Source organism: Chlamydomonas reinhardtii, chromosome 9 (genome assembly GCF_000002595.2).
Source record: "Chlamydomonas reinhardtii strain CC-503 cw92 mt+ chromosome 9, whole genome shotgun sequence".
NCBI lineage: Eukaryota > Viridiplantae > Chlorophyta > Chlorophyceae > Chlamydomonadales > Chlamydomonadaceae > Chlamydomonas > Chlamydomonas reinhardtii.
Window position 1 is genome coordinate 1,964,967 of NC_057012.1, and position 27,650 is coordinate 1,992,616.

The 27,650-nt window shown below is 64.7% G+C and overlaps 5 protein-coding genes across 5 annotated transcripts; 2 read left to right on the top strand and 3 right to left on the bottom strand.

Moving 5' to 3' along the window:
- Window positions 1-211: 211 nt before the first annotated feature.
- On the bottom strand, window positions 212-7,961 carry CHLRE_09g394850v5 (uncharacterized protein). The gene is made up of 14 exons (XM_043065732.1): window positions 7,797-7,961; window positions 7,621-7,675; window positions 6,753-6,907; window positions 5,710-5,776; window positions 5,237-5,409; window positions 4,817-4,887; window positions 4,324-4,566; window positions 3,922-4,035; window positions 3,617-3,703; window positions 3,339-3,450; window positions 2,904-3,014; window positions 2,399-2,451; window positions 1,324-1,395; window positions 212-1,038 (listed from the first exon to the last, which is right to left on the bottom strand). The coding sequence occupies exons 1-14, from the start codon at window positions 7,828-7,830 to the stop codon at window positions 925-927; spliced, it is 1,461 nt and encodes a 486-aa protein (XP_042920924.1). The 5' UTR covers window positions 7,831-7,961; the 3' UTR covers window positions 212-924.
- Window positions 7,962-8,081: 120 nt separating this feature from the next.
- Window positions 8,082-12,063, top strand: CHLRE_09g394800v5 (uncharacterized protein). The gene is made up of 8 exons (XM_043065729.1): window positions 8,082-8,467; window positions 8,671-8,778; window positions 9,132-9,204; window positions 9,478-10,213; window positions 10,519-10,584; window positions 10,796-10,871; window positions 11,074-11,112; window positions 11,305-12,063. The coding sequence occupies exons 1-8, from the start codon at window positions 8,279-8,281 to the stop codon at window positions 11,506-11,508; spliced, it is 1,491 nt and encodes a 496-aa protein (XP_042920925.1). The 5' UTR covers window positions 8,082-8,278; the 3' UTR covers window positions 11,509-12,063.
- An 8-nt stretch (window positions 12,064-12,071) lies between these two features.
- On the bottom strand, window positions 12,072-16,361 carry CHLRE_09g394750v5 (uncharacterized protein). Its single transcript, XM_001694433.2, has 7 exons — window positions 15,624-16,361; window positions 15,378-15,476; window positions 14,874-15,017; window positions 14,609-14,680; window positions 14,402-14,473; window positions 13,624-13,852; window positions 12,072-13,497 (listed from the first exon to the last, which is right to left on the bottom strand). Exons 1-7 carry the CDS (start codon window positions 16,161-16,163, stop codon window positions 13,343-13,345), a joined length of 1,311 nt encoding a protein of 436 aa, XP_001694485.1. The 5' UTR covers window positions 16,164-16,361; the 3' UTR covers window positions 12,072-13,342.
- Window positions 16,362-16,506: 145 nt separating this feature from the next.
- CHLRE_09g394700v5 (uncharacterized protein) lies at window positions 16,507-24,528 on the bottom strand. The gene is made up of 13 exons (XM_043065726.1): window positions 23,571-24,528; window positions 22,503-23,440; window positions 22,015-22,072; window positions 21,505-21,673; window positions 21,108-21,194; window positions 20,745-20,920; window positions 20,205-20,384; window positions 19,844-19,953; window positions 19,425-19,581; window positions 19,112-19,218; window positions 18,719-18,875; window positions 17,293-18,350; window positions 16,507-16,943 (listed from the first exon to the last, which is right to left on the bottom strand). The coding sequence occupies exons 1-12, from the start codon at window positions 24,159-24,161 to the stop codon at window positions 17,862-17,864; spliced, it is 3,219 nt and encodes a 1,072-aa protein (XP_042920926.1). The 5' UTR covers window positions 24,162-24,528; the 3' UTR covers window positions 16,507-16,943; window positions 17,293-17,861.
- A 103-nt stretch (window positions 24,529-24,631) lies between these two features.
- CHLRE_09g394701v5 (uncharacterized protein) lies at window positions 24,632-27,237 on the top strand. The gene is made up of 2 exons (XM_001694545.2): window positions 24,632-25,134; window positions 25,465-27,237. Exons 1-2 carry the CDS (start codon window positions 24,724-24,726, stop codon window positions 25,540-25,542), a joined length of 489 nt encoding a protein of 162 aa, XP_001694597.2. The 5' UTR covers window positions 24,632-24,723; the 3' UTR covers window positions 25,543-27,237.
- The last annotated feature ends 413 nt before the right edge of the window (window positions 27,238-27,650 follow it).

Consider the following 27,650-nt stretch of genomic DNA (forward strand, 5'->3'; position numbering starts at 1 on the left):
AAGGATTGCACCGTCCGCTAGATGAAATTGTGCGTTTAGGCACTTGTTGTCGGTGACAGGATGTATGGGCACGTGCATGGGGGCTTGAGGGCTAACTAAGGACTTGAAATCCGGACGGCGTGTGTGCCATACCGTATGCACCGTCGCCCTGCTGCACAGCGGCTGCGCCGGGCGCTCGTGATGGAACATGGCAAGGGGCAGGAAAGCGTAGTCCCGATGTGTGTGGTTCCCACCCGTGGCTGCGCCGGGCGCGTGCCTGCGTCCCTCAAATCTGAGGCATCACACAGCTAGAGCATGTTCGTACGTACTGCATACGCCGGCACACTCATCTCTCCTCCTCCAGGCGTGGCTCTACCCCGCCGACTCCAACTCCGCCCAGCCGCCCCTCGCCGCCGCTCACGTCACCACTAATCCACCCGGAGCCGACCCCTTTGCACACCAGCAAGATAGTCGCCATTTGCCCATTGCGTCCTTACGCATTGGTCTGTCCATCAGGGGTTCTGCTGTCCATCGCGTCACACCTACGGACCTTCCAGCCGCCCGCCTTATCCTGATTACCATACGCATCCTCCATCCGCTACCACTTGCCGCCCTGCCGCCTGTCGCCCTCCACAATGCCCCGTCCCAAGTGTACCCATGCTGAGGGGGGCGCCGCAGCTCACGGCTACAGGGGCTGGGTGTCATGCTGCACCTTCCGAGTGCACCCGAGCTGCCAGCGCCCGCCCACAGGCCCGCTGGCTGCAGCCCAGCCCCCGGCCGGGCACGCGCCCCGCTGCCGCCCCGCCTCAGCCTCCTTACCAGCTTCCTAGCTGCCTGCTGCTAGTGCTGCCGCATCCTTACCCCCATCACACCGCGCGGCAAACCAACCGCCTGGCCTGCGCCGCCTGGCCACTGCCCGCCTCTGCTGCCGCCGCCTCCGCCTCTCTACCCGACGATGCCGAGCAGCGCGTTGCGCACCAGCGGTGTGGCGGCCAGGAAGGTGGACAGGATGCCCACCAGGCTGTAGCTCAGGGCGCAGAAGGGCAGCGCCTCGGGCTCCTGAGAGCGGGAAATAACCGTCCGTTGAAAAGGAATTAGAATTTTTGCAGTGCCGACGGGGCTTGGGACGGGTGTTGTTGGTGGAGGTGGCCAGAAGCAAGGCCACATGGTAAAGCGGGCGTGCAGCTATAGCGATCAAGGCACACCCGGTCGATTTGGGCTTCGAAGTTCGGTAAATTGGCAACCCCTTTCACGGATCGCATGCGTGCTGTGGGCTACTGTCGGCACTTGTGTCCGAAAGGACTTTTGTCCTGGTGCCCATGCATGCTGATGCCCCTTACTCACTTTGGACGTGAGCGAGGCAGTGCCCAGGCCACCGGCAGTGCCGGCCGCCGCCAGGCCACGGGCGATGGTATCCTGTGGCAGTAACAGAATTCAAAGGGAGACGAGTTTGAAGGAAGGTCGCGGAAGCGGCGGGACGTGGATTGAACCTGCCTGACCCACTCAGGTTGACATGGGTTGTCAGTAAGTAAGTCTAGTCAGTAAGTCTAGTCAGTAAGGATGCGAATTACAAATGAAGGGACAGCCCGACAAGCGGGGGCACACCAGTAAGCGCCTTCCCTCCTCCTGTGGGGTGCCCCGTGGAGGGGACCCGCGGGACAAGGCACAGGGCACCAAAGCCCCGAAACTCTTATATGTCATATCTAACCGTCTAGGGCAACCAGCTGATGGCCGTAGGTGCGTAGAGGCATGCTATTACGTGGCATGTCGGATCTAGTGGCTGGTCCCCTCCTTCTTCGCGTTGGTGTTGCCCTTCACAGCCTTCGAAATCTTGGCCTTGGTGGCGGCGGAGTGCTTGACACCCGGTCCAACCGCCTGGGGGCCAAGCACTCCGCCGCCACCAAGGCCAAGATTTCGAAGGCTATGAAGGGCAAGTCCAAGGCCGCCGCCCACAAGGCCAAGATTTCGAAGGCTATGATGGGCAACACCAACGCGAAGAAGAAGGGGACCAGCCACTAGATCAGACATGCCACGTAATAGCATGCCTCTACGCACTTACTGTAGCCTTACTGACTAGACTCACTGACTAGACTGGCTTCAAGACTTCGGCGGCTATAAAGGGCAAGCCCCAGACCGCCGCCCACAAGGCCAAGATGATGGGCAACACCAACGCGAAGAAGGGGATCTGCTACTCGTAACTTCTGTTCTTGCTCTATTGGGATGATTCCGGCCCGAACACATTGATGTGATAGCAATTGTGTGGTCATTACAGCCAATCGCAAGAGCCCCTAGCCGGGCATGGGTAAATGGGCAAGAGCGCGCCCACTGACACCGCACATACGACTTCTATAGCAGGTCAAGATGCTGCGCACGGGCCAACGCGGGTGCCCGGCGCCGCTGCCCCTGCAGGCGCCCCTACCTTGATGCCGACGGCCGACATGAGGTTGGGGCCGAAGTTGGCGCCCAGCAGGCCTGTGTGCGTATACCATAGGTGTGTGCAGTAGTGATAGGCGGCGTCAGTAGGTGTGTGCAGTAGTGGTAGGCGGCGTCGGTAGGCGTGTTGGTTAGGTGCGGCTTGGTGTGCACAGGTGTGCGCAGGTGTACATAGGTGAAGGTGTGCGCGTGAGCGTCGGGAACGCGGTGAGTGGCCGCACGGCCCGGTGCGGCTTGACCGGCCCACCGCGCGCGCTGACCCTATAACACGCAACGCCCGAACCTTGTCACCACCAGGTAATCTCCCCAAGGTGACAAGCACGAGCACGCAGCCATCATGCAGCGACCAAGGCAAAACCGCGGCCCACTTCCGCCCGGCTATCTGAGCCGCACCCGCACCCTGCCGCGCATATGCGTACCCCAGTACCCATGCATGCACCCAGTCCGCAATCTCGTGTGCCTCAGCCCGCAGCTCACAGCCCGCAGCGCACCTTGCAGCAGCACCGCGGCGGCGGTGATGGACAGAGGCGCGTCCAGCTGCGTGGCGATGGGCAGCGCCAGCGCCACAGTCACCGAGCGAGGAATGAGCGCGCGAGCAAGGTCTGCGGGAGGGCAAGAAAGGAAAGGAGGCGGAAAGAGGCGGTTGAGAGATTTGATACCCATCAGGTTTTGACTGCTGCCCCCGTAGCGGATCATCCCAGGCTGCGGCTTCGCCCCGGCTCAAGCTGATGCATCATCGCGCCCCAGCATATGTCTACTTGGAGCACCGGTAACCCCGCACTTGCCCACGCCACGCCCCCCCGCACCCCGGACACGCGCACACCCGTGCCTTACTCGCAGCACCATCACTCGCTACCACCCCCGCCCCCACCCCATCCGCGCGCTAGTCCTAGCCCCGCAACCCATCCGCCCAACCGCCCACCCACCCGGGTTGAGCGCCAGCGCCTTGGCCGCGAAGGCGGTGGAGAAGAAGCTGAACAACGCGGACAGGAAGGTGGCGCCCAGGATCTCGGGGTAGTGCCGCTTCATGGTCTCGCGCTGCGGGGGCGGGCGCGTGGGAGGCATCGGCGGTGCGGGACACCGTGTGAGCAGGTGAGGCGGTGGTGGGAGGTGACGCTGATTACGAATGGCGGGATGGGCGGGGGTGGTGATGTGGAGGGCGAGTGCTGTGGATGAGGCGTGGCCTCGCCCCATCAGCTCGCACCTGCTGGTAGATGCGGAATCCGAAGCTGACAATGACGCAGCCCAGGAAGGCCATCAGGAAGTCACCCGCACCCATGGCGCCCACGCCCTGGGGAGGAGCAGGCAGGGCAGGAAGGGCGTTCCGGCAGGACTAGTTAGGTGGTGGGCAGGAGCAGGCCAGCGCAGGAAAGGAGCATCGGAGCACGAGCGGACGTGGTCGAACCAGCAGGCATCTCGGGAAGACGGCGGAGGCTGCTCGGAGAGATAGCCCATGCCCCGGTGTTGGTGCTGCTGGCCGCATGCTGCCTTATAGCCGTACTGCCGTACCTTGCTGTAGTACAGCTTGAGTGCGGCGTCGTAGTTGACGCCGTACACAACGCCGTGCAGCGCCGCGCCGGCGTTGGCCACCAGCGCCGTCACCACCACCGGGTGCAGCAGGCCCTGTGCGCGTGAGGCGTGTGCAGGGGCGGGGCCAGGTAGATGACGGTAGGGTTGAGGATCCCGGCATGGTATACGGACGCGTGTGGTGAGCTTACCGGACCCCAAAACCCCGTCAGGACACAGGCTGTTGCTGCGTTGATCCACACCTTACCTCTTGCCGCGCCTCGCCTCGCCCCACGCCCCCAGTAACCCGCGCATCCCTTCCCCCTCCACTCCCTCCCTCCACTCCCTCCCCTCCACTCGATCCCTCCACTCCCTCCCTCCACTCCCTCCCTCCACTCCCCGCACCTGCAGCGTCTTGGGCACGGCGTTGCCCAGCAGGTAGCCGCCCACAGTGGCCGCCAGACCGAACGGCAGCGCCATCTGGGCGCCCAGCGCGCTGCCGGCGCCGCCCACCGCCGTGGCCGCCAGCGAGGCCACCGCCACGGAACCCCAGGCGACAAAGTGGGCGGACAGGAAGGGCGAGGCGGGCTTGGCCTTGGCGATCTCCTTGTTCTCGGTCTTGACCAGCTCGCGGATGAAGACGGTCACCTGGGGCATGGGGCGTTGGGGGCGGGAGCGCGGGGCGGGGGCAAGGGCGCAGGGAGTAGGGGCAGGGTTAAGGGCAGAGGGAGCGGCAGGGGCAGAGGAGGGGAGGTAGGGCAGGGGGAGAGAGGGCTGTGGGGGCCGGTGTGAGCCCAGTCGGCCTTGGTGTGCGGTGCACGCAGCCCAGGCGGGCGCAACCTGGTGGGCTCACGTGCCCCCCTCCTCCCATCCAGCTCTGTGGGCCGCTCTGCCCCACCTGGGCCGTGAACAGCAGGGTGGCGCACATGCCCACGCTCAGGATGACCATGATCTTGATCAGCTCAGAGCCTGTGTGTGTGTCGTTGGGTGTGTCAAGACGGGCTTGTGCGATGTGCCCCAACCTGGCCCACAACATGCCCCCGCCCCATGCCCCATGCCCCATGCCGCGGCAGCCCGCGCCTCCGCATGTACGGCACAGCCCTCCGCACGCGGCCCCCTGCCCAGCCAGTCTCCCACTCCCCCATGCACTCCACACACCACCCAACCCAGCTCCCATCCCGCCGTCCCACCACCGCCACGCTGCCACCCCGCCTCCCCTCTCATCCACCCACCCATTCACCCGCACCCGCCGTCCCCCACACCATCCCCCCGCCCCCCCACCCCAGCCGCCCTCCGCCCTGCCGCCGCGCCGCCGCACCCGCGATGCCCTTGAGCGCCAGCGGCAGTGTGACCAGGCTGGCCACGTAGAAGAGCGGCAGCCACTTGGCGATCCAGTTGAGCGCCGGCGAGTAGAAGGACAGGATGCCGTCCGCGGCCTTGTCGCCCACCGCCAGCAGCAGCACCACCACACCGAACATGCCGCCCAGGGCGCTGCGCGGAGGAGGAAGGGGGGGTTGCAAGCTTAAAACGTGAGGGGTTGCATTCATATTTAGGTAAGGGGGGCGGGGGAGGTGTGGCGGTGAGGTGGCGATGAGGTGGGGTGAGGTGCGGTGCAAGGTGGTGAGCGATGGCGTGGGAGGTGGATGGCTGGGTGCTGTGGGTCCGTTGCGATGGCCGCGACCCGTACACAGCAAGCAGCGGCGCCCCCCCTTCTCGTTCCCCCACATCGCCTTCTCCTACTAGTCATGCCTGGACCCCCCTGCCCGTGTAAACACACACACTTTCTCTCACCTGGGGAACACAATGCCCGCCGCCATGAAGGCCTTCTTAATGGCCATGTCCAGAGCATACAGCGAGGCTGAGGCAGGGGTGTGCAGGAGTGCAGTAGGGAGAGTGGGGACTTGGGTTGATGGGGCGCACGGCTGGTAAGGTTGTGAGGGGAGCTGAGGCACATGCGCACAGGTGGCCCGGGGCGTGGGCGGTGGGCGGTGGGTGCATCAGCGGCGCCCGCACGGTTCGGAAACGGGTGGCTCCCGTGCGCTTCGCTGTGCTAAGCGGGTGTGCCCCGCGGCCCGCCATACAGGCGCCGGAGGACCCAGTCGGCCTGGACGCGCCGCGCACCAGCCCCCGCCGAGTCGTCCAGGGGGACACGGCCTCCCACCACCTGGCCCTGCAGGCCGCGGCGCTCCGCAATGCCACTCTTGCACCGCCATGCTCCTCAACGCCGCGGCGCCTCTGCTGCCCTCCCCCACTGCCGCCCAACCTGCGCATGCCCCCACACGCCCCATACCCCCACACGCCCCCAGGCCCTTCCCTCCCTCCTCCGGCTGGCCCGCCCGCGGCTGGGTTGAGCCCGCTGCACTTGGCTCCCACGACCGCTGCCAGGGCCGCCTGCGCCCCAGTCCTCCAGTCCTCCAGTCCTTCCGTCCTTCCGTCCTCAATCCAACAGGCCGAAGCGGTGGGCAGTCCAGCTCCCGTGCTGCACTCCAGCAGTGCCGCTCCAGCAGCTCGGCCCTACGGCAGGCCCGCCAGGCCCCCGCCGGAGGAGCCCCTCTGCCCTCTGGTGCCCTCCCTCAACGCCTGCTCCGGCCCACGTAGGCACGCCCAAGCCCGCAGGCAAGGCGCGCTCCGCCACGGCCAGCAGACCATGCGCCGTCGCCCATCACCTTACCACCCCACCCAGGCATCCCCGCCTCCCGGCCCGCCGCCGCGTATCGGTCAGCCCCAGCCTCCCGGCCGCCTCCCGGCCGGCACCCGGCCACCCTCTCTTTCACCCCTCCTTTCATCCCCTCCTCTACCGCCTGCCCTCATCTGCCGTTCTCCCCCGCTCTCACCCAGGCCGGTGACCAGCTTGACGTAGTCACCGATGTCGGACAGGAACGCCGGCTTCGCGGCGGGCGTGGCGGAGTCGCCGGCCGAGGCCTGAGGCACCACGCCCCGGATGGACACCGCGCTGGAGGTCATAGGCGCCAGGCCGGAGCGGGCACGCCTGCGGGGGGCGTGTGCATGGCGGGGCGGGTGGGGAATGGGCGGGAAAAGGAGGGTGTGGACTTTGGAGTGTGGCGGCGGCTGGCAAGTTGGGTGTGGTGGTTCTGGTGGTGGTCATAGTGGTGGGGGAAAGCCAGATGCGGTTGTCGGCAACCATGGGGAGGCTTTCCGGAAGTGGAGTAGAGAGCGAGGCGCTGGATGTTTGTCCGCGCGCTGCAAGGAGGTAGGGCGCCGCCGAGGCTGCTGTAACGTGGTGACGTCGCCGCACAAACATGCGCTCTTCGCCAGCTAGCGGCCAAACGGCTGGAGCGCTGTACTCCGCATTCCACGTATACGAGCCGCAGATACATACGCGTTTTGGGGCCGCCCACGAAGCCATGCGCATGTCGCACAGTCAGGTAAACCCTCCCAGCGGCGGTGGTTGGCACTGCTTCTGGCGCCAGACCCGCCAGGTACACTTGACCACACCGGAGCACAACAGTTGAGCTGGGTTATGCCGCCTTGCCATCTAGCATTGACACCGCACGAAACAGCTGCTGCCACCAACGCACGTGCACGCCGCGTCGGTGTAGGCGTTGCGACTGCCAGGCGTAGGGCAACATCCTTGGCTGTGGAACGGAACGTGGCTACCTCCGCCACGGTGAGAATTCCCACCCCCAACTGCACACGACGACGCAAGTATGTACACGCGGGTGAGCATACAACAAAGCTCACCAGGCGTTAATCCAGGAGCGGACCTCGGCCTTGCGCTTGTGCTCATCTGACATGCCTGCACGCAGACGCGACATGAGCAACTACACTTGATCAAGGTGTCGCGGGAACCGCCGCGTTATGACTGGCCGACCGAAAAGGAACCGCCTGCTATAATCGTCGCTCCACAAGCGCCGCACCCGCGTCAGGACTGTGCGCGCAGCGCGGCAGCATCGTCTGTCGCCTGCTTGGCCGAGCAGAAAGCCGGGGCCCAGCGAATTGTTTGCTGAGAAGCATCGTTACAATTTGACACGGAAAAAGGTGTGGCGCGAAGGGAACCCGTCTGCCTAGAGATGCTTATTTACAGCTAAGATACAAATTTTGTGAAGACCGACCGGATTGCGACAGAGTCTGGCGAGGGAAAGCCCGCCCGATGCAAGCTCGTCGCTAAGACGATGCGCCATTTGTACATTTCTCAATTAGAACGTGCATAGTCAACACTCTTGCATTCAGGAAAGCTTTGGTTGCGATTCGTTGACGCTCTTTCCGAGGCATCACAACCGGATGCTCCTCACTGGCCAGCTTTCACGAGCTTAGGATAGCGTCATAGAAGAAAATATAAGTTTGGCTGTAAGTTTACGTGATCCATAGCAGCTGCTGCAACCGAACGCTGTCGAGGCAGATGGGGCAGGTGGAGCTGCTTTCGGGGCCGCTAGCGAGCGGGCGGCCTCCGGGAAAGCCACTGGTGATCAAGGAGAACTGGACCGCTGCCCTGAGCGACCAGTTGCGCCTCTTTAGCGTTCAGCTTATCTGCTCGGGCGGGTCCAGCGCCGTCGCCAAAACCATGGTTGCGCCGCTGGAGCGGATCAAGGTGAGTGTTCTGATACGCCGTCAGGGCCACACCTTGTGACATAGCAAGGGGCCTGCGAGCCAAAGGGCAGTCGAGCGGCAGGCGGTTAAGTTGGAGGGCACGACAGGAAGCACCGGAGGGATGCCGCTGACACGCCTGCCCACGCGGCCAAAACCGCCTCGCCCAGCCGCACTCCTCCCGCTTGCTGTCGTACGTGGGTGCAGATCCTATTGCAGGTGCAGCACATGGCCGCCGCCGAACGCGCCGCCGCGCGCTACACGGGCGTGCGGGACGTGCTGGCGCGGCTGCCGGCGCGGGAGGGCGGCGTGCTGGTGAGCTTTGCAGCGAGGGGCACTGATGATGCCCCGGCGTGGATTTGGCGGGCGCGAGGCGGGGGACTAGGGGGCTTCTGTACCCGGACAGGGCAGTCAAGGATAGGGTTGCGTGGCCATGCTCCGGCAGGGTAGGCACGGTCTGTCCTTCAGGGCGTGTGGATGGCACCACCTGTTCCTCCAAGTCCGTCGTTGCCCATGGCAGAGCTGTGTCTTACACCCTGGCTGCAAAGGCGCGCGAAAGCCTACACAGAATGCCGGCCGAACGGGTATCTGCTCGGCGTGTGTGGCCGCAACCACCTCCAGACGCCGCTCGCTAACCATTCCCTTCCGCCAACCCTGCCAACTCGCAGTCTCTGTGGCGCGGCAATGGCGCCAATGTGGCACGCCTGTTTCCGGACGTGGCCTTCCGCTTCGCAGTCCACGGTGCGCCAGCGGGCTGAAGCATGCGCGCACACGCTCAGAAGCACAGATGAGGTGTTGTGTGCAACCCTGCAGCGTCCGCGCCGGGTTCTCTTTCCTAGCGACGATGCCCTCCCTTCACGGCTTCATTGCTCATCAGTGCAAGCCCCCTCCCATCCACACCTACATCTAACCTGCACGCTACTGACATGGATATTCCGGTATCCCGGCGCAATTCGTTTCTGGGAACCCCACGCCTGCACCTGCCACCTGGCCCCCGCCCCCAAAACACAACAGACCAGTTCCGGGTCATGTTCGCGCCGCTGGACGGCTCGCCGCCCGGCGTGGCGGAAAAGCTGGCTGCGGGCGCGGCCACCGGCGTCCTCAAGACGGCGCTCTTCTACCCGCTGGACCTGTGCCGCACCCGCATCACCGCAGACCAGTCACTGGCCGCAACGGCATCGGCGACCGCCGCCTCCGCCTCGATGACGCCGACAATGCCGGCAGCGGCAGCAGGGCCCGCAGCGGCAGGGCAGGCGGCTGGTGCGGGAGCAGGAGCCGGAGCGGCTGGTGCCGGGAGCGCGGCGACGGGAACGGGGACAGGAGCTGGAGCGAAGCTAGGTGCTCAGGCGGTGGAGCACGCGGGCGCAGCGGGCGCGGCCGCAACGGGACCTTCCTCTGCAGCCGCAGCGCCGCAAGCTGCCAGCGCCACAGGTGCTGGGGGCGGGCGCCCGACGGCTGGCGGGCCTGCCGCCTCTTCCACATCCCACGTACGCGGCTTCGCGTCTTCGTCAGCGGCGGCGGCTTCCGCAGCCGCATCCACGTCAGTAGTGCAGGCGCAGGCGCTACGGGCAGGGCAAGGAGCGGGACCAGGCCCGGGAAGCGGCGGCGGTGGTGGTGGCGGTGCCGTGGGGCGGACGTACCCGAACATCCGCGTGTGCATGGTGGCGACGCTGCGCGAGGAGGGCGTGCGGGGGCTGTACCGCGGCTGCCTGCTGTCCATGGGCGGCGTGGCGCCGTACCTGGCCATCAGGTGGGGACGGTGTGGGGGCGGGGGCGGGGGTGGGTTGTGTTAGCGCAGGCAGCGCGGGGCTGGGGGTACAAGTGGTTGAATGGGGGGGGGTTAGAAACTTGAATGTAGGCATGGTGGCTGTGGCCACTCAGGCGGGCAGGGGGTTGCACGCACCAAGTTGTCATCAGCTAAAACCTTCAGTGTCGCACCGCATCGCATACACGGTCCTTTCACTCTCTACCCCCCTCTCACCCGCCAAGCTGTTATCGCTTCTCTCCTTTCATGGACAATCCGCCGCCCAACCCCGCCACCCCCTGCTCTCGCAGCTTTACCATGTATGACGAACTGCGGCGGCGGCTGCCCGCAGACCGCGAGTCGGTGTCGGCCTGGTGGTGAGTGCTGCCCAGCAGAGCGCGGGAGTTGTACATCGGAGCGCGTAAAGTATAGTTGATGGGGAGCACCTGTCCTTGCAGCGCGCTAGGCCGGCGATGGGTTGCCACATCGACCAACCGTGTGCTCTATCGCGGTCCGAGTTGAGTGCTCGCTCGCAGCTTGAGCGATATGTGTCCGCACCGCCACGTGTCCCTCCCTGGCCACACGCAGGTACCCGCTGCTGAAGATGGGGTGTGGCGCGGCGGCGGCGGTGTCGGCGCAGACCGTGGTGTACCCGCTTGACACGGTGTGCGCCCCCGGGTTGCGGGGGGCTGCACGCGGAGGTCGAGGGTTGGACTGGGGGCGGGGAGCTCGCGGCGTGGTGATCTGGCTTGGTAGGCAGGGGCACGCCGCAGGCGTGGCAGGAATGCCCAAAACTACCACTGGCCGTGTCGTTGCATTGTACTGGGCACGCATGTGCCAACCCAATGACTTTTCACATGCTGCAGGTCCGGCGCTGCATGCAGATGAACGGGGCAGCGGGGCAGGTGCGCGGAACCAGACAGTACTGGGGGGCTGTCATGATCTACCCGCTAGGTGTTGCAGCAACTGCTCCCCAGTGTCTGCCCAGCTCCGCCCGCGTCTGTGGCCTACCCGCTCCGGCTCCCATGCCTCAACCCGCCCCTCCCTGCCCCTCTCTCCTCCGTCGACGCCCACCTACCCCCGCTCCAAACCCCCAGGCGGTGCGTTACCGCTCCGCCTACGACTGCCTGCGCCAGCTGCTGCGCAGCCCCGGCGGCGGCCTGGCGGCGCTGTACCGGGGCTGCGCCGCCAACTGCCTCAAAACCTCCATCGGCGCGCCCATCCACTTCATTATGTACGACGCAATCAAGGCCGGGATCCAGGCCGTGGATCCGACCACGGGCGTGTCGTCACCGCTTTAGTGCAACGGGTAGTATCAGCATGCAGGGCCGGCATGGCGTGGCATGGGGATGGTGCCAGGAAGACAGGGTTGGTGAGGTGTGGTGCACTGGTGCGTGGCGTGTGCGGCGGCTTGTGTGAGCGGGAGCGTGTGGCGTCGGTGCAGGCAAGCTCTATGAGGGTGTGAAGCAGTATTCGAGAGCGGTAGGTAGCAGTTGATCAGCTGAGACGGGACGGAAATAAAAAGCAGGTGACACGGGCATTGCACGAGGGAGTGAAGCGAGCGGGCAGAAGGGGAGGCAAGCGCTGGATCTGACGTGAACAAAGACGAGGATTGCCCTTTGCTGTAATGCAAGCGCACTCATGGCAGACTCTCCACGCTGGCTGGGAGGCGCGTTGAGGCTGCTTAACCCTGATCAGGGCGCACTCATGCATGCACCCCAAGCCATCGCTGATTCGCTGCCAGCCTGCCAAGCCCCCATGCACACGGCGTATCCACTCGGTGAGCCGGCGCCTCAGCAGGCCAAAGGAGCCTGGGGAAGCTGGAATAGTATTCGGATGTGATTGTTGGGAATGTCGTGGCAATTGGTTTTCGCATTTTACTTGGGGACCGCCGTCGCGTGTGTGCGCCTTCGCCTGAGAAAATCTCCGTGCGCCACGCCAGTATCTACCGTGCTTTTAATCAGTGCGCACACGTCTCGATGCATCCCGGGCGATCCTCACAGGCCAGAGCCCTGCACGCCACCGGTCACGGCCCCCATCAAGCACCCGAAAGCCTCCTGCACCTCTATGCCTGCGGGCACGTCCTGGGCAAGCCGCCATCCGCACTCCTGGATGCGCACCAGGACGCATGGACACATCAACACCCCGCATTCGTGCGGCACCCCCCTACACCACCTGCTCGCATCTGTCTCTCTGTTGTCAAGTCATCATTTGTCTCTCGGCCTGGTTCACACACATACTTTCGACACTCGGCAAGACGAAGCAAAAAAACTGCCTTTATGCATCGGCTGCTTACGCGCTCCACTGCCCCTCCGCAGAACAAAACGCAGGTTTAGTGCGCAAAATACTGTGTGTGCCCAAGCACGCGCTTCGCCGACGGCGTTTGTGACGAGACCCGAAGCCCCGCGCCGACGCGGCGTTACCGACGCCACCTATTTCCTGAACACCCCATCAGGGTACCAAAATTTGGAGGCCCAAGAACGGAGCGCCGACTCCGCCAGAGGAGGACCGGCCGATGGACGAACGCCCCAACGGCCATGTCCCCCACGCGACAAGCATCATCTATCGAAAGTCAAAAGCGAAGGCGCGACCGTGCAGGAGCGCCCTGCCTGCCCCTGCAAGCAAGCGCCAACGAATCCAACCGGCCAAACTAGTCACCTTACGCACCGCACACACAACAGAAAGCACGCTCTCTTTTCCTCAGTCTGTGAACCTGCAGAAACCCCGCTGCTTCATGAAGCGCTCCTCATTCTGAATTGTCTGGCACCACGCCGCTGTGTGCTTCTTCCATCACGAGCCGCCCCGTTGTCCTGCCGCCATATGTTCCTCGCAGCGTGCCCCTGCCGCCCTGCCGCAGCGCGTTGGCGCAGTCGCAGCAGGAAAGGCAGCCTGGCCCGCCGCCGCTTCGCGCCGCCCTCCCGGCGGCAGGCGTGCAACGCCGCCCGCCGTCACCTTTGTCTAACCCGCCACCCAGCATCTAAGCGCCCACTACAAGCAGGCGCACCCAGCTGCCGCGGCGCGTCGGCTGCTGCAAGCACCGCCGCATCAGCATGCTGCCGCTGCAGCTGCCCGCTCCTGCCTCCGAAATCGCCAGGCTGAACGCTGCCGTCCAGCCAGGCGCTCGGCATAGCTAGCTTAGTAGACGAAGGGCTGGCCCTCCGGCGCGGCGCCGAGGGTGTCCGGCTGCGGCTCCGCGGCGCTCTGGGCGGCCTGCTCCACGCGCTTGCGGAACTGCTCGGCCATCTCCTCGGCCTTCTCGTACACCAGCTGGGGGTCACGCAGCATGTCACCTGCGCAACATTAAAGCAATTGAAAGTTCAAACACAGAACCCCGTAACATCGTCAACCTCAGCATCAGTCCGGCGAGCATGCGTTGGTGCTCTTGCCCCCAGCCGCCCGTCAGCTCGCCAACGCACCAGGAGTGGGCTCCAGCTTCTTGGTGCTTAGCGTCACGCGGCCGCGCTCGCGGTCCTGGCTGAGGATCATGACCTTGATCTTGTCGCCCTCTTGGAGGATCTTGTCCAGGACCAGCACGCGGTCGTGGCTGATCTGGCTGACGTGCAGCAGGCCGGTCACGCCGCCCAGGTCAATGAAGGCACCGTAGGGCTTCACCGACTGCACCACACCCGCAACCACATCGCCGACCTACAGCGACAGCAGAACACCGGCACGAAGCATATGGAAAGGGGTTTCAGGCACTGTGCTCGTGGTGTTGGGGACGGTGCCTAACGCCCCGCCCACATGCCCCGAGCCCTCCCAGTCCGCAGAGCTGGTGCGAGGACGCCTGAAGCTGGAAGAGGGCTGCCCGCCTGTAGCTGCTGCGTCCGCGAAAAACGCGCCGCAACACAGACCCGCGCCGCAGCCGTGCAGCGACATTGCGCTAGCTAGCTGCAGCGCCGCCGTCTCCTCAGCTACCTCCGCGCGAGCCCCGTGCTGTGCTGCTTATGTTTGGCTGCAGCTCCGTATCCGCGGCTTACAAACCCGCCCCCTCCGAGGCTCCAGCTCCAGCGTTGGCTTCGCCAGCGCTATGCCTCCACTGCTAAGCCCTCTGCTGCTGCTCCGGCTCCGCGCCACTAACCGCCCTAGCAGATCCCTTTCGCATGCTGTCACACATGCAGGCGCCCAGCACTGCGTTGATAAGCCAGCTGTGCCCCTCCATGCTGGCGCGCAGGTGCAACTTCCCCGCGCGCGCACCTTGAAGCCCTGGATGTCGTTGGACACGGTGCTGCTGGCCCGCTTGTGGCTGAACACCAGGCGCTCGGCCTCCTGCAGCGCGCCGTGCAAACGCAAGTTTCCGCCTCAGTACACGCTCACAAGGTTCACGCAGGTATGGCTTCATGGCGATGGCGTTGTCACTCCCGGCCGACCCTGATCCCGGGCCACCCACTCATCAGCGCTTACCTCATCGACCTCCAGGAACTTGACCTGCAGCTCGAAGCCCACCAGGCTCTCCATGTTGTCGGGGGTGATGGACTGCGTGGGCCACCGGAGACATGAGGGTCAGTTCCGCCAGGTAGCCCCTTCCCCAGCCAGCGGTGCCAGCAAACCCACATGCCTCACAGCATAGCACCAGAGCGTCCAGCCAAGAAGCACTACACAGCGCCTGCATTCCCGCCCTTGTGCTGCTGCTGCTGCAGCACGCTGCTTCGCTAGCTGCTGGGCTCACCGGGCCAAACTGGCTGACGGGGATGAAGCCGTCATAGATGCCGAACTTCACCAGCATGCCACCCTTGTTGACCGACTCCACGGACACGGTGACGGTGATGTCCTCCTCCTGCAGCTGGCGGATGCGCTGCCAGAAGGTGGTGGCCTGCGGACGCACGCATTGCCATGAGGGGGACCTCGGTGAGTGTGCCGGCCCCGACACCAGAACCCAGAACCCCCTCAATGGCTGCCACAACACATCGATAGCACTAAATTGAGTATTTCTTTGCTCCTGAATCGTGCAACACGCGTGCGCCAGCGAAGCTTTGCTGCAGCTGAACAGTCGGCCTCCGCGCTACACTCCGCCGGGACTGCAACTGGACTGCATAGCGATATCGTCCATCATGAAAAGCTCGTTCCCCGCCCCCGGCCTCGAACAGCGAAGAGCGTCCCGCGAGCCACAATTTACCGGCCCAATTCACGAAGCGCGATCACACCCAGTTGACCAGCGCTGGTTGGGCCTCACCTCCATGGCAGCCAGGGACACGATGACCTGGCCATACTCCTCCTCGTCCTCGACGACCATGAAGTCGCGCTTCATGCCCGGGCGCAGGGCCTCCAGGGGCTGCATAGCAGAATTTTAAGAAGTTTAGGTGCCAATTCTCATGCCCACGACCCCTGCACTCGCAACCCGAAGGCGTGAGGACCCAACCCCGCAAGCAGGGGCCGCAGCCACGACCCCAATTTGTCCACACCGCACCCCTGCTCTCACCGTCTTCAGGCGCGCGAACGAGCACTCAGTCACAGGGCAGAAAGCAATAGCCTTGGCACCAATCTCCACGTAGGCGCCGTCGTCGTCGACCTCAATGACGGTGCCGCTGACCTTGTCGCCCACCTTGAACTCATAGTCCACCGCCTCCAGCATCTCCTCAACCTCCTCATACATGTCAGCATACTCCTCGTCGCCGAAATCGTCGTAGTCGACCATCTCATCCAGGTCCTCCTCCTGGGTCGCCTCGTCCAGCATCATCCACTTCAGGAGGTCCTCCTGGGCCTGGTCCAGCTCGTGCAGGTCCATCTCCTCCACAGCAGCGGGGTCCACATCCAGAATGCTGGCGGGATCGAGGGCGGCCTCCACGGGCTGCTCGTCGCCCTGGAAAGAGGTCTGCTGCTCCTCAATAGCGGCGACGCGAGTGGCCAGGTTGGCCTTGCGGGCAGGAGCAGGAGCAACCAGGCTGCGACGGCTCACAACGCCGGTGCTGCGAGCGGGCAGCGAGGCCCGCTGGGCCAGAGTGCGAGCAGAGAGGCGCATTTTGTGGTCCTAGAGCAAGCCGGCAGCCACAGTAAAAATTACACCACCGAATGTGGCGTGCACCGGGTCTACAGTAATGTATAGCGGCTGGAAGAGGCAGGTGCTGAGACGCGAGAACACAAGCTGCCCGAGTTTGGGAATTGGGGCTCGGAGCCGTACATCCGCGTTTTGCGGTCGAATTGCCCTTCCAATTAATTGAGACAATACACATACAGATACAAAGATGAAAGCGATTATTTGGGGCGTGCAAGCGTTCTTGGGTGTTGTGGTCTCGAGGGGCGGCGGTTCCTCACCGCGCTCTGTCCCTCGCTCTCCCGCGCATCAGCTGAGCGTGGAATTTTATCCATCTATACGGTTACAGGCATAAACGCCAAAATGATCCGGCCGGGATAGCCAAATTTTGAGGCCGCGCGAACAGCCACGTTGCTCGGCAGTCTCTCCCGTTGGGTTTGGGTTTTGGCCCGCCCCCGCCGGGGTACTGCTAGAAGCACGCATGTCCCTCAGGCTTCCCGTCGGGCTCGGTGCACGTGCACCAACAATGGTGCACGGCCATGTCCATGTCCACGTCCTAGACATCCAACTCACGCATCCTAGCGCGACTCAAGCTGCCGAGCCATCTACGTTAGCACCTGCAACGGCCACGTCCCCCCATCAGTAGACAGGCGCAGGAGCAAAGAATTCTCCACAGCCGCCGCGCTATTCCGCACCACCTGTCTAGCACGCATGGCCCACAGCCACCAACACACATGCTTGCCAGCTCAACAGCCGCCGCAGTACAGCCTGCATGGGGGGGCACGCAGAGGGGCGGGGGGCAGGGGGGGCAGTTGTTGTTGTTGTGCCTGACCCAAACCTGCCACCCCAAACCTGCATTCCCAACCCTGACGACCCAACCCTGACGACCCAACCCTGCCCCAACCCTGCCCGATCCGTGCGATCCTAAGACCGGCCCCCTTTGGACCGTTGTTTTCCTGCTCTTTCGCATTTGAGCTTGCCTGTATGCACTAGGGGACAACGAGCGGGGGCGCACCGTAGGGGCGCACGGGAACGGAACTGCGGAAGGGGCGCTGTAAGGCACGCAGGGGCCGGTAGGCGGAGAGCCGCGGAGGAAAGCTGAGCCAACAGGCCATACCAGGCGGGGTTTTCGCCCTCCCCAAGTCAATACCCATACGCGACACGCAGTTTGCAAATTGCAACTGCTCTCGTCCAATGATGTAACCGCCTGATTCGTTACAACGCACGGATATTGCCCGCGTATCACCCTTGCTGGGCTCAGGGACACCGTCGTTATACCAGCCGCGCCATCTTTGCCTTGACGCTGCAAACAAAGTGTTGGGGTCTGGGAATAGGCTGCATACTACGGGACTACGCCAACCCGTGCCAACCTGCCCCTTACCGTGTCCCATCGCACCCTTACTGGGCCTGCAGCCGATGGCCAAGCCCTGCGTCCCCTGCCGGGCCGGGCCAACCAATCTAGACCCCCAAATCGGGTATCACACATTCACATTCACCACATCACCAACCCCTAGTTCGCAGCAGGCAACTGCCAATCACGTTAAAGCCCCGGGCGTGCGCCCTTACCCCGAACTGCTGTTGCTCACTGCTGCACCCATCCCCAGCCTAGCGTGCTCACTGTAAGTCGCTACCTGTACTGCCCAGAGCCCTTCCCACACGCAGCCACACGCCCCCCATTCCTCGCGCTTACTCCTCCTGCGGCTCCACCGGGCCCTCGTTCTTCTCCATCATCGTTGTTTCCAGGTCCCGCAGTACCAGCACCCGCCGCAGCCGGTGCGCTGCTACTGCCGCCCCCGCGTACCCACTGCCACCCGCGCCGGCCCCGGCCACGACTGCCGTCTTGCGAACGCTCCGGCGGCGGGAGGTACCGGTGGAGGCGGCAGCCTCATTGCCACTGCTACCGGCGGCGCTTCCACCCGCCGCCGCCAACGCAGCTGCCTCCACCTCCGCCACCAGCCGGTTCGTGTGGGCGTCCATGGGCAGCTCATCCTCCTCCTCGTCCTGCAGGCCCTGCTCGGCAGTAGCACCAGCAGCAGCAGCCGCACCAGCGGCGGCAGTAGCAGAGGGGCCGCTGAAGCGGGACAGCACCACGTACCGCACACCCAGTGCGGCCGCGGCGGCGCCCACCGCGGCGGTGGTGCAGCCACCGTGCTCGGCCGCCGCGTCCGCCTCAGCCTGTCAGTTGGCGTGTGCGTGACAAACACGGCCCGTCAGTAACACTGACCGGTGACACCAGGCATCAGGGCGGAGGCCCCCGAGACGCAACACGTGCAAGCACGGACAAAAGCAAAGCCCAGACAAAGTGTAGACAGTCGACCCCCTCCCTGGTCGCTCCAAAACCACACGCTCGTGTGTATGCAGTGCGCATGCTTTCCCCCCTACTACTGTCGAGTGCCATTCCGTTGCCAAAGCATAGGCCACGCTCTCCTCCTCGCTCTTTCGCATTGGGTTCGGTTTAGTTGGGACTGTTACCTACAACACCCCCTCTCACACACACACACACACACACACACACACACACACACACACACACACACACACACCTGCAGCCACACGGCGCCCGGCACCAGGATGTCGGCGCCGCGGGTGTGCGCGTGTGCGGTCAGCGGGGTCAGGTCGGCGGCACTGCCCGTCACCACCACCCGGCGGCCGGCGCGCTTGGGAGAGATGATCAGCTCGGGCGGGATGGGCTGGCCCCACCTGCAGCCCAGGAGGCAAGAGGTGCGGTCAGCAGGCGGGCAAGTGCGCAGGGCCAAAAGTGCAGGCACACAGGATAAAACGCGGAGGGGAGGGGGGCTGGAAATACCAGCCCAAACTAAACCAAACCAAGCGAAGCTAGCGGGGGGAAGGTGCGAGCTCCAGGTCCCGGGAGCGCTACCGGCTACCGTGTGACACTCATTCACTCCGCCTTGCATGGATGGCTACCCCCCACTCACGCGTTGGCGATGGTCTCCCCCTGCTTGAGCCTTGCGAAGTCCGGGCCGCCCTCCAGCCCGGCGGCGGCGGCGCGCTCCATCACCAGCGCCCCAGAGCGGTCCGCCTCCTGCAGGGGAAGGGGGGCGGCATGCCGAGTGGCAGGGGGCGGTGGGAGGGAGGCAGCAGCTGCCCGGTACAGGCAGCTAGCTAGGACGCGTACATGAACTCATGCCGCGGTACATGCGCGTCGGTTTTTCCTTACGTATGCCAGCACCCTAGTACAGTACCAAAGTACGGTAGTACTGCAACCCGTTGCCCAGGCAGGCAGCTCACCACGACGGTGTACGCCAGCACGTAGGACTGCCCGTCGCCGCCGCCACCGAACGCGCCCGGCTGCCCGGGGGCCGCGGGCAGCAGGCACGCCACCACGCGGCCGCTCACGTCCAGCTCCAGAGTCCACGTCAGCGACAGCGGGTCGGGCAGCTCGCGCCTGCTGCCGCGCATTCGCCAGTGCACAAAGGCAAGCAACGGTAGCGGGCGGGCATATGGGCGTATGTAGGGGGGAGCACAGGGCACGGGTCAGCGGCCGTGTGGATCTGGTGTGTTGGGCGACGAAAGAGGCCGCGCACGCGACCGCGTGTGCGGTATAAATCTTTACGCGCGCCTTGCAAGCTGAAGCCAGTGCCAGCAGCAGTCACCAGCCCGCCGCGAAATCTCGCGCCCGGCCTGCCGCTGCCCCTGCCGCTGCTCACCTGTCAGGGTCTCCGGGCTGCAGCTCCGGCCAGGGCAGGTAGCCGGCGCGCGCGTCAAACGACAGCACGCCGCCGGAGGCGTTGCGGCCCTTGCGCCGCTGGGCGCGGCCCTGTGCGGGGGGCAGGGTTGCGTCGGGCCAGGGCGTGGGGGTCTGGCAGCGTGAGGGCAGGGGGCCGCCATGGCGTGCACGCCACCACTGCGTGCGCTGTGTTTTGCACACGTGCCCACACCCCACCCCGCCCCACTGAACCCACCACCCGAATGTCCCCATTACCCCGCCCAGTCCTCCAATTCCGCAGCGACGCATATGTCCCACCACTTTCCCCAAACACCAACCCGGCCTCCGCAACACCCACACACCTGCTCCGGCGCAAACGTGAGCAGCGACGCGTCCACGCCGCCGCGCGGGTTGAGCTGGTCCGGCGGTAGCGCCAGGCGGCTGATACGCCGGTTCTTGTCCACGGCAATGGGACCGCTGCCGCCGCCGCCGCCACCCACAATGGGCGCCAGCTCGGCAGCTGACACGTGGCCCACAGCAAACTGCGAGATGGCCGTGTGGCGTGTGGATATGGAGAGGGTGGGTGGGTGCTGGGGTTAACTTTGAACCAATTCCGTAAGGAAACAGTGCTGGGGTCAGTGGCATGGGTTAGGCGCGGCTAGCAGCTGGAGCTGGCAGTGGACGGGACTCCTGTTGGGTGGAAGACACAACCTTTCCCCTCGAACACGCATGACCTCCATTTCCTGCACTCTCTACCACACAAACAAAGCCTTTATTTCCCCTTTCTTGTGTTTCCTAGCACACACACTGCCATGTTAGACGATTCATCGCAATGGGCGGGCGCACGCTTCTTTTTCCTCTCCGCAACACACACACACACACACACGTGTATATCCACGCACCTCGTGCACCACCACCGTTATCTCCAGGTAGGTCTGGCTGACGCGCATCATGGCCACCAGGAAGGCCGCGGTGCCGGGCGGGCCGTACACGTGCACCGGGATGTCGGCGAACTCGTGGCCGCGCTCGCGGGAGGCGTTGATGGTGCACATCAGGCCGGGCAGGCCCAGCACGGCCTCTGTGTGTGGAGGGGGGGCGTAGCCATTCATGTGGAGAGCGGAGTGGTTAGAACACACGTATGAAGGGGGGAAGAGGGGGGAGAGGGGCGGAGGGTGCGGGGTGCGGAGGGTGTGGGTAGTGGGCGCGCGGTGTATGTAGGGGTCCGCAGTGGCACACGCCCGCGGCGCCCGCCGCAGTGCACGCACCGGGCGCTAGGCTGGTGAGGAAAATGCGGAATATCTTGGAGGGCTTGACGTGGTAGGCCTGCCCCACCTGCCGCTGTGTGTCGTCACCTGCAGGGCGGACACACATACACATGGGGCGGACATGGGGCGGGCGTCAGCACCCGCGACCTCCATACGGTATGGGTAGCCAGCCGGTGTTGCCGCCCCTACCTGTTGCTCCTAGCACACCGCGGAACGAAGGCGAGCCCTCCCTGGAGCACCACGCCCACATCGTCGTCCCCCTTCCCATCACCAAACACACAACGCGCGAACACACACCATGTGTGCGCGCGTTTCTATGATAATCAACATGACCACACATGGTGTTCCGTCTTCAGTGTAGTTCAACACACACACGTATGTCATCTAGCGCACGCACCGACGTCGAATATGAAGATGTCCTTGCCGCGGGCCAGCGCCAGCGAGCCCAGCGCGCGGTCCTCGCCGGCGGCCCCGGCGACTGCTGCGGCGGCGCGTGTGGCCAGGCAGGGCGCGCTGCCCAGGCACGTCAGCGCCAGGCCCTGCACGTTCTGGAGCACAGCCTCCTCCTGCGGGGCGGGGCGGGGCGGGGCGGGGCGCGGCCGGGTTCCATTCATGAATAATGAAGTTATAAAGAAGTGGGCGGAGCGATGGGCGAAGTGTGGAGTTGGAGAGGAGATGCAGGGGTGCAGCTGGGCAGAGGCGCAGTGCCGGCGTCTGGGCAAGTGCGGCAGGCCGTTCCTGTGTGATGACGCTGGTGACAAGACACGAGCGCAATAGGAACTAGGAGTAGGAGTAAGCAACACCACCCGCTGCTCATACCGATTCCCGCTTGCCGCACAGCATAGCACACGCAGAAGGGGGCCCGCATGTGAGAATGTTTGCCTTGCCACATGCCCTCCACACGCACCTGCTTTTCGATTTCGCCCGGCGCAACCTCCTCCAATCGCCGCAGCCGCCCCAGGAACCTGTGTGGGCGCGACGCGTACGATTACAGGTAGGCAGCACGGCTCCTGATCGCAGCCCCCTCCACGCCAAGGCCCAGGACGCCGACCCACACATCAGCCGCACCAACCACACGTGCCTGCAGCCCAGACCACGTGGGCTGCAGCTCAAGCCGTCCAGCCCCAGCCCCAGCCCCAGCCCCAGCCCCAGCCCCAGCCCCAGCCCCAGCCCCAGCCCCAGCCCCAGCCCCAGCCCCAGCCCCAGCCCCAGCCCCAGCCCCAGCCCCAGCCCCAGCCCCAGCCCCAGCCCCGTCAACAGCACCAGCACCAGCACCAGCCATGCTGCACAGCGCATGTAGCCGCCGCTGCGCCGTGCGACTCACATCCCCATCGGTTAAAACCCCCCCACACACACATACATACACCGCCACTATTAACGCGCTGGGTCGCTCACTGGGGCGGCCAGGGCGGCAGCTGCGAAAGGTCGGGCGCAGGGCCCACAGGCGGCGGCCGCTCACGAGGCTCGCGGCGGGGCCGCTCCGGGGGGCCCTCAGCCGCAACGGGTGTTGGGAGCGGCGGCGCCGGCGTCGGGGCCACCGCTGCAGCGGACGCCATAGGCCTGGTGTCTCCCGCGTCCGACGTCCGCTCCCGCCGGATCGTGAGCCGCCGCGGCCGGGCCTCTCCACCTGCCTCCGACGCGGCCTCCGACGCCGCTGCAGCCGGCTGGGCTGCAGTCTCATCGGGTCCCTCCCCGCCCAGGGCCAAATGCACCGAGCCCAGCGAGTCAGTGCCGCGCCCCGCTGCCGCGGCTGCCCTGGCGGACTGCGCCGGCGGGCTGTCTGCGGCAGTAGACCCCGCGCGGCTAGCGGAGGGGCTGCGGGCGGCGGCGCCATCGGTGGTTGCGGGCCGCGGCCGCCGTCCGGGTCGCTGCTCCCTGACTGTGATGTCCAGTGTCAGCGTGTCGAACAGGGCATCCAAGAACCCGCCGCTGGCAGCCCCCGACTCCGCGTCGCTGGAACCCTGCGTGACGGCAGCATTAGCAGTAGCCGCAGTAGCAGCGGCAGCAGCGCGCCCCGCTCTCCCGGCTGTGCCAGAGGGAGCTGCCACAGCGGCGCCACGGCCGTCCTCAAAATCCGCCGTCGCCGTCGACCGCGCCACTGTCAGCCTAGACCGCTGCCGCGGTGGCGGCGCCGCCGCCTCAGACGCCGCCGCCGCCGCCGCCGCCACCGAGGGCCCCGCTGCTGCAGGTGCGCTGGATGCAAGCGCCGACCTAGATCCCGCTGCCGCTGCTGCTCCCGACGCTACTGCTGCTGCCAGCCGCTCCACTAGCTCCGCCTTGCGGCCGGTGCGGGGCAGGCCGTGTGCCGCCAGGGCTTCCTGCAGCTCAGAGACCTGCGACCATGCGCGGGCCACACGCACGCAGCGGGTACCTGTTTACGAGCTCGTGCGACAGTGGCAGTGGCTTTCCTACCCGGGGTTGTCCATTAACAAGGAAGGCAAGGTGCTGTGGCTCTGCACTCACCTTCCAAGCGGTGTAGTCCGTCGACGACGACGTACGATGGGCTGCGGTGGTGGTGGTGGAGGTGGCGGTGCCGGTGGCGGCGGGGCCACCCGCCGGCGCCCCCGGCTCCACCGCCTGCGTCTCCATCCTACGCCTCAGCCGCCGCTGAGGCTGTCCATGCGGCTCAGCCTGTGGTGCCGCTGCCGCTGCCACGTCGGCCGCCGGCGCAGACCTCGTGAGCGTCGTGCGCGAGCTGCGGCTGCGCACGAGCCCGCCGCCGCCGCCGCCTCCGCCGCCGCTGCTGCTGCCATCCATACCACCGCCATCAGTGCCAGCTGCAGCTCCTGACCCTTTTAACGCAGATGCTACGAGAGTAACCGCCGACCGGTGGTGCTGACGGGCGCTGGCGGCGCCGGACAGGCCGGTTCCTGGGGCCCCAGAGGTCAAGCTGGGGTGGCGGTGCAGTGGCCGGCTGCACGCCGCTGCGGCCAGCGCCGGCAGGGGGCGCGCACAGCATGCGGCTGCTGCGGCGCTGGCGACACCGAAGCCGAGGCCGAGGTTGGAGGTGGATGGGCCACTGGCGCTGGTTGCGCACACACTGACGGGCCGCATGGCGCCTGGCGCGGTTCGATTGCGCCAAACCCCACCGCCTCCTCCACGAACCACGGTTCTGGCCCTTTGTGCGAAGTCGAGCGCCTAAGCGCTGCCGCGTCTATGACAAGAGCTTGATTGCGCAGAGACTTATGCAGCTGGTTCAAGTTAACCCTGAAAGGCCTCGGTGCCGGCACACCAAGTATTTGTCGCGCCGACACAAGCTCTGTGCGCGAGCTCCTAATTCATTTATGGGGCCTCTTAGGATTTTTGAGCAAAACAATACGCCGGTTGCTGGGCCTACAGAATGCCGCGCGACAGTGCGGCCAGGAAGTTAACGTGTTGGGCAAAGCGGCGAAGCTGTTGGTGAAGCGCCTAGGCCGCATACAACACATAGGCAAACCAGAATTTGTTACCGTGCCTGTAAACTAGAGGCGAGCAAGTCCGCAGGCACCCATGCAAGTAATGAATGTTGTGCACTTGCGATTTAAGAAGTTTGATTGTCGAACGAATAGACCTGCTCGCATACACCAAGCAAATAGTTGAGTGTGAAACCCAGTTTGCCTAGGCTTACAGTGGAAGAATGGCCTCGCTCTTTGCTCGCCCCGCCCTTGCGCTGCCGCGTATCGGACACCAGGAGGCGTGCTGCAGCAGCTCGATTACATTTGCTCGTTTTGCTGCCCGCACTGCTCGTCGCGTCGCCCCGGCCACTCCTGTCCCATCGGCAGAGGTTTCTAGGCGCTCCCAGCTACTCGTCTCCCGCGGCATTCCCGTTTCGGGCCCGGGAGCTACTAGCTCGTCTTCCGGAGGCGTGGATGGCCAGGTCACTAGCGTGCTGATGGAATCGATGAAGGCGAAGATTTGCGAGGCTTTGGAGACCGACGACTGCTCTATCTCGGATGTGTATGGCGACGGCCGGCACGTGAGCATTGACGTGGTGTCGAAGCTGTTCGAGGGGAAGAACAGCATGCAGCGGCAGCGCATGGTTTACAAGGTGAGGGTGCCCGGGTGACGGGTTCGTGTGCGGGGCAGGGCAACGCACTCTTGCCCGCCGCTGTCACCCGTATGGCAAGCGGCGAGCGCGTTTGAGTTGTGTATGCTGAGTTGGAGTTGTAGAGGTGTAACCGTCACGGGGTCGACCGCAATGCACTCGAAAGCAGCGCCCCGGTGCTTGCAAGCGCATCCACGTTCCTCGGCACATAACCTGCCGCCACCCACAATCCACTTACACTTCCGCGCACGCATGCGAGCCCGCTTCCTCCGCGCTGCACCTCGCACTTCCTTACACGCCCGCGCATCTGCACGCACCGCACGCGCCGCACAGGCCATCTGGCTGGAGCTGCAGGAGACTGTGCACGCCGTGGACGCCATGACCACCAAGACCCCCGAGGAGGCCAAGTGAGGACAAAGTGAGGACAAAGCAGCTGGCAAAGCAGCTGGCAAAGCATTGCTGCGGTGCTCGTAGCTTCGAGTGAGGAAGAGGAAATGCCAGCTGTTTGAAGGGGAGGCCGGGGGCAACGGGGTTCCTAGCAGGCGACTTTGGGCTTTGGGAAAGATGATGATGCCGAACTGGGAGGGGCTGGCCAGGCGGTGTTGACTGCTCTTCCGACGGCGTTGCAGTACCGTGACTGTGCATCGAACAAGTTTAGAGGCAAGTGTGATGAGAGGCAAGGTTGACTGACGAGAGAGCATGTGGAGGCGGTCCCAGCGGCGCAGGCCAGGGTCCATACTCGCGTCCAGGTTGTGTGCGCTGCAGCGCTGGTGTGCACAGTGCACTAGGCTTCGATCCCCATATGACGGTTGCTGCTTTGGGCATTACACCCGCAGTGTTTGGTAAAGTGTAAGGTCGTTGTATTGACGAATGGTAACGAGAGATGGGCCGGACAAAAGGTGTAGAGGCGCAGCCTAGCCTAGCCCATGCGTGTTCGTGGGTAGCACAGGAGGGGAGTTAATACGCGCGGCTCCGGTGGCCTTGTCCCACGTCTACGAGCCCCCGCCCACAGTGGCGGACGTAAGCATTAACTGCACGAGCCGCGGACCTGCCATGTAGACTTCTCCACACCTGTGGTCAACACGTTCCCTACCGCCAAACGTGTACGGCACCCCAGCCGTCCAGGAGTTCGTGTGGGAGTCGGCAGCTGCACGAGTGTGAGCAGGTAGCTGTACGGCGGCCCGGCTCGGAAGCTGACTGTGGTGACGCACACAGGCAGTTGGCGCTAGATTGCATGGGTTACAAGAGGAAGCAACAGGAGGCGCTAGTCGGCAGGCGTGCGAGTGGGAGCGGGTAGTTGAGCGTGCACGCATGTGGGAAGCTCCGACAGAGTGCGGTGGAGCACGGCGGCGCCCCGCAATCAGCGACGTGGCGTCCGTCGCGAGGGACGGCCTGTGATTGATTGTCCAACGCACGCTTGCGGCTGCCTGCCACACTACCAACTCCCCCATCAACTCCCCGGAGCCAGCCCCCCGAGTAAGAAACGGTGCGGGGATGTGTCGCGCCCTATGATAGGACACTGAACATTTCGCGTGCCTGATGGCGACTGATGTTTGCAGATCTGTTCTGTCGGCCGCTGCAATGGCTGTGCTGGCTACGGCGTAGGCGGCCTGGAGCGTATGCGTAGGAGCGAGAGGGCGGCGCAAGACGATCACGTTCTGGCTTCCAGGTTGCCTCTGAGTTTAAACGGTCAAAGACTATACGCCTAGGATTGGAATGAGAGACGGCTCTTGCCGCTCTCAGACGCGACCAATATCCTCTCTCTGCTCACCCATACTCCGGCCTCCCATGCAATATAACGTGTCGGGCCAACGAACCTCGGGCATGTTCTCCTCTTCCCACTCGCCAAAACCACACCCGACTCACTCCGTCACACGATATGCACAGTCACACGCCAGGTCATGACAGATGGTGTGGGCAGCCACGGCGAATAGCACATACTACCAGGCGCAGCGCGCCAATGGGAGTGCATAGTCATTGAAATCCATAAATGCGAATGCGAATGCGAATGCGAATGCAGACGGCAGCGGAGGTTGTTGTCGCTTGCAAGTCATGTGCGTGCCGTTCGAGAAGCTGCGTGTGAGCTGAGTGTAAACTCAGAGAGAGGTGCATGGGGTTGAGCGGTTCCCATAAGCTGGCTCTGGGCGCACACGTTTTCACATGGTTAACACTGGGAGCCCCGCACGGCGGTGGCGGGGCCAGCCGGCCCGCCGCGCTGGGAAGCTGCATGAGCCATGAGGAGCCTGCTGTGCGCACGGCTGTGCGCGGCGGCACGCGCTGGCGGAAGTGCACGATTGTCGCTGGGGTGGCTGGGGTGGCTCCTAGGAAACTCTGCGGCATTCCGGCATAGTTATGGCCTCTCAAGGTCGGTCGGGGGTCCCCCATGTTGCGAAGGTACGTTCCAGGTTTTGTTCCTTGCGCTTCTATCCTGCAGCGCGCGGCGCAATAGGCGCAGCTCAACGATGCGTGCAGACCGTATACCCCGGAATCAGAACACGTGCATAGTTTGGGGAGCGGCA

Bases quoted from the DNA above. Each gene is read 5' to 3' on its own strand.
- CHLRE_09g394850v5 (XM_043065732.1), bottom strand. From the start codon at position 7,830: ATGCTGCCGCGCTGCGCGCACAGTCCTGACGCGG. The intron at 5,410-5,709 runs GTGAGAGAAAGT...TCCTCCGCGCAG, and splicing joins GCGGGCATTGTGTTCCCCAG to CGCCCTGGGCGGCATGTTCG. The intron at 4,036-4,323 runs GTGCGGGGAGTG...TCACGCGCACAG, and splicing joins CCGTGCCCAAGACGCTGCAG to GGCCTGCTGCACCCGGTGGT.
- CHLRE_09g394701v5 (XM_001694545.2), top strand. From the start codon at position 24,724: ATGGCCTCGCTCTTTGCTCGCCCCGCCCTTGCGCTGCCGCGTATCGGA. The intron at 25,135-25,464 runs GTGAGGGTGCCC...CGCGCCGCACAG, and splicing joins GGCAGCGCATGGTTTACAAG to GCCATCTGGCTGGAGCTGCA.
- CHLRE_09g394750v5 (XM_001694433.2), bottom strand. From the start codon at position 16,163: ATGCGCCTCTCTGCTCGCACTCTGGCCCAGCGGGCCTCGCTGCCCGCT. The intron at 15,477-15,623 runs GTGAGAGCAGGG...TCTGCTATGCAG, and splicing joins CGTTCGCGCGCCTGAAGACG to CCCCTGGAGGCCCTGCGCCC. The intron at 14,681-14,873 runs GTGAGCCCAGCA...TGGCCCACGCAG, and splicing joins CCGTCAGCCAGTTTGGCCCG to TCCATCACCCCCGACAACAT.
- CHLRE_09g394800v5 (XM_043065729.1), top strand. From the start codon at position 8,279: ATGGGGCAGGTGGAGCTGCTTTCGGGGCCGCTAGCGAGCGGGCGGCCT. The intron at 10,585-10,795 runs GTGAGTGCTGCC...GGCCACACGCAG, and splicing joins GAGTCGGTGTCGGCCTGGTG to GTACCCGCTGCTGAAGATGG. The intron at 10,872-11,073 runs GTGTGCGCCCCC...CACATGCTGCAG, and splicing joins TGGTGTACCCGCTTGACACG to GTCCGGCGCTGCATGCAGAT.
- CHLRE_09g394700v5 (XM_043065726.1), bottom strand. From the start codon at position 24,161: ATGCGGCCCGTCAGTGTGTGCGCAACCAGCGCCAGTGGCCCATCCACC. The intron at 21,674-22,014 runs GTGCGTGTGGAG...CCCGCCCCGCAG, and splicing joins CGGGCGAAATCGAAAAGCAG to GAGGAGGCTGTGCTCCAGAA. The intron at 18,351-18,718 runs GTGTGTGTGTGT...GCCAACTGACAG, and splicing joins CGGGCGCCGTGTGGCTGCAG to GCTGAGGCGGACGCGGCGGC.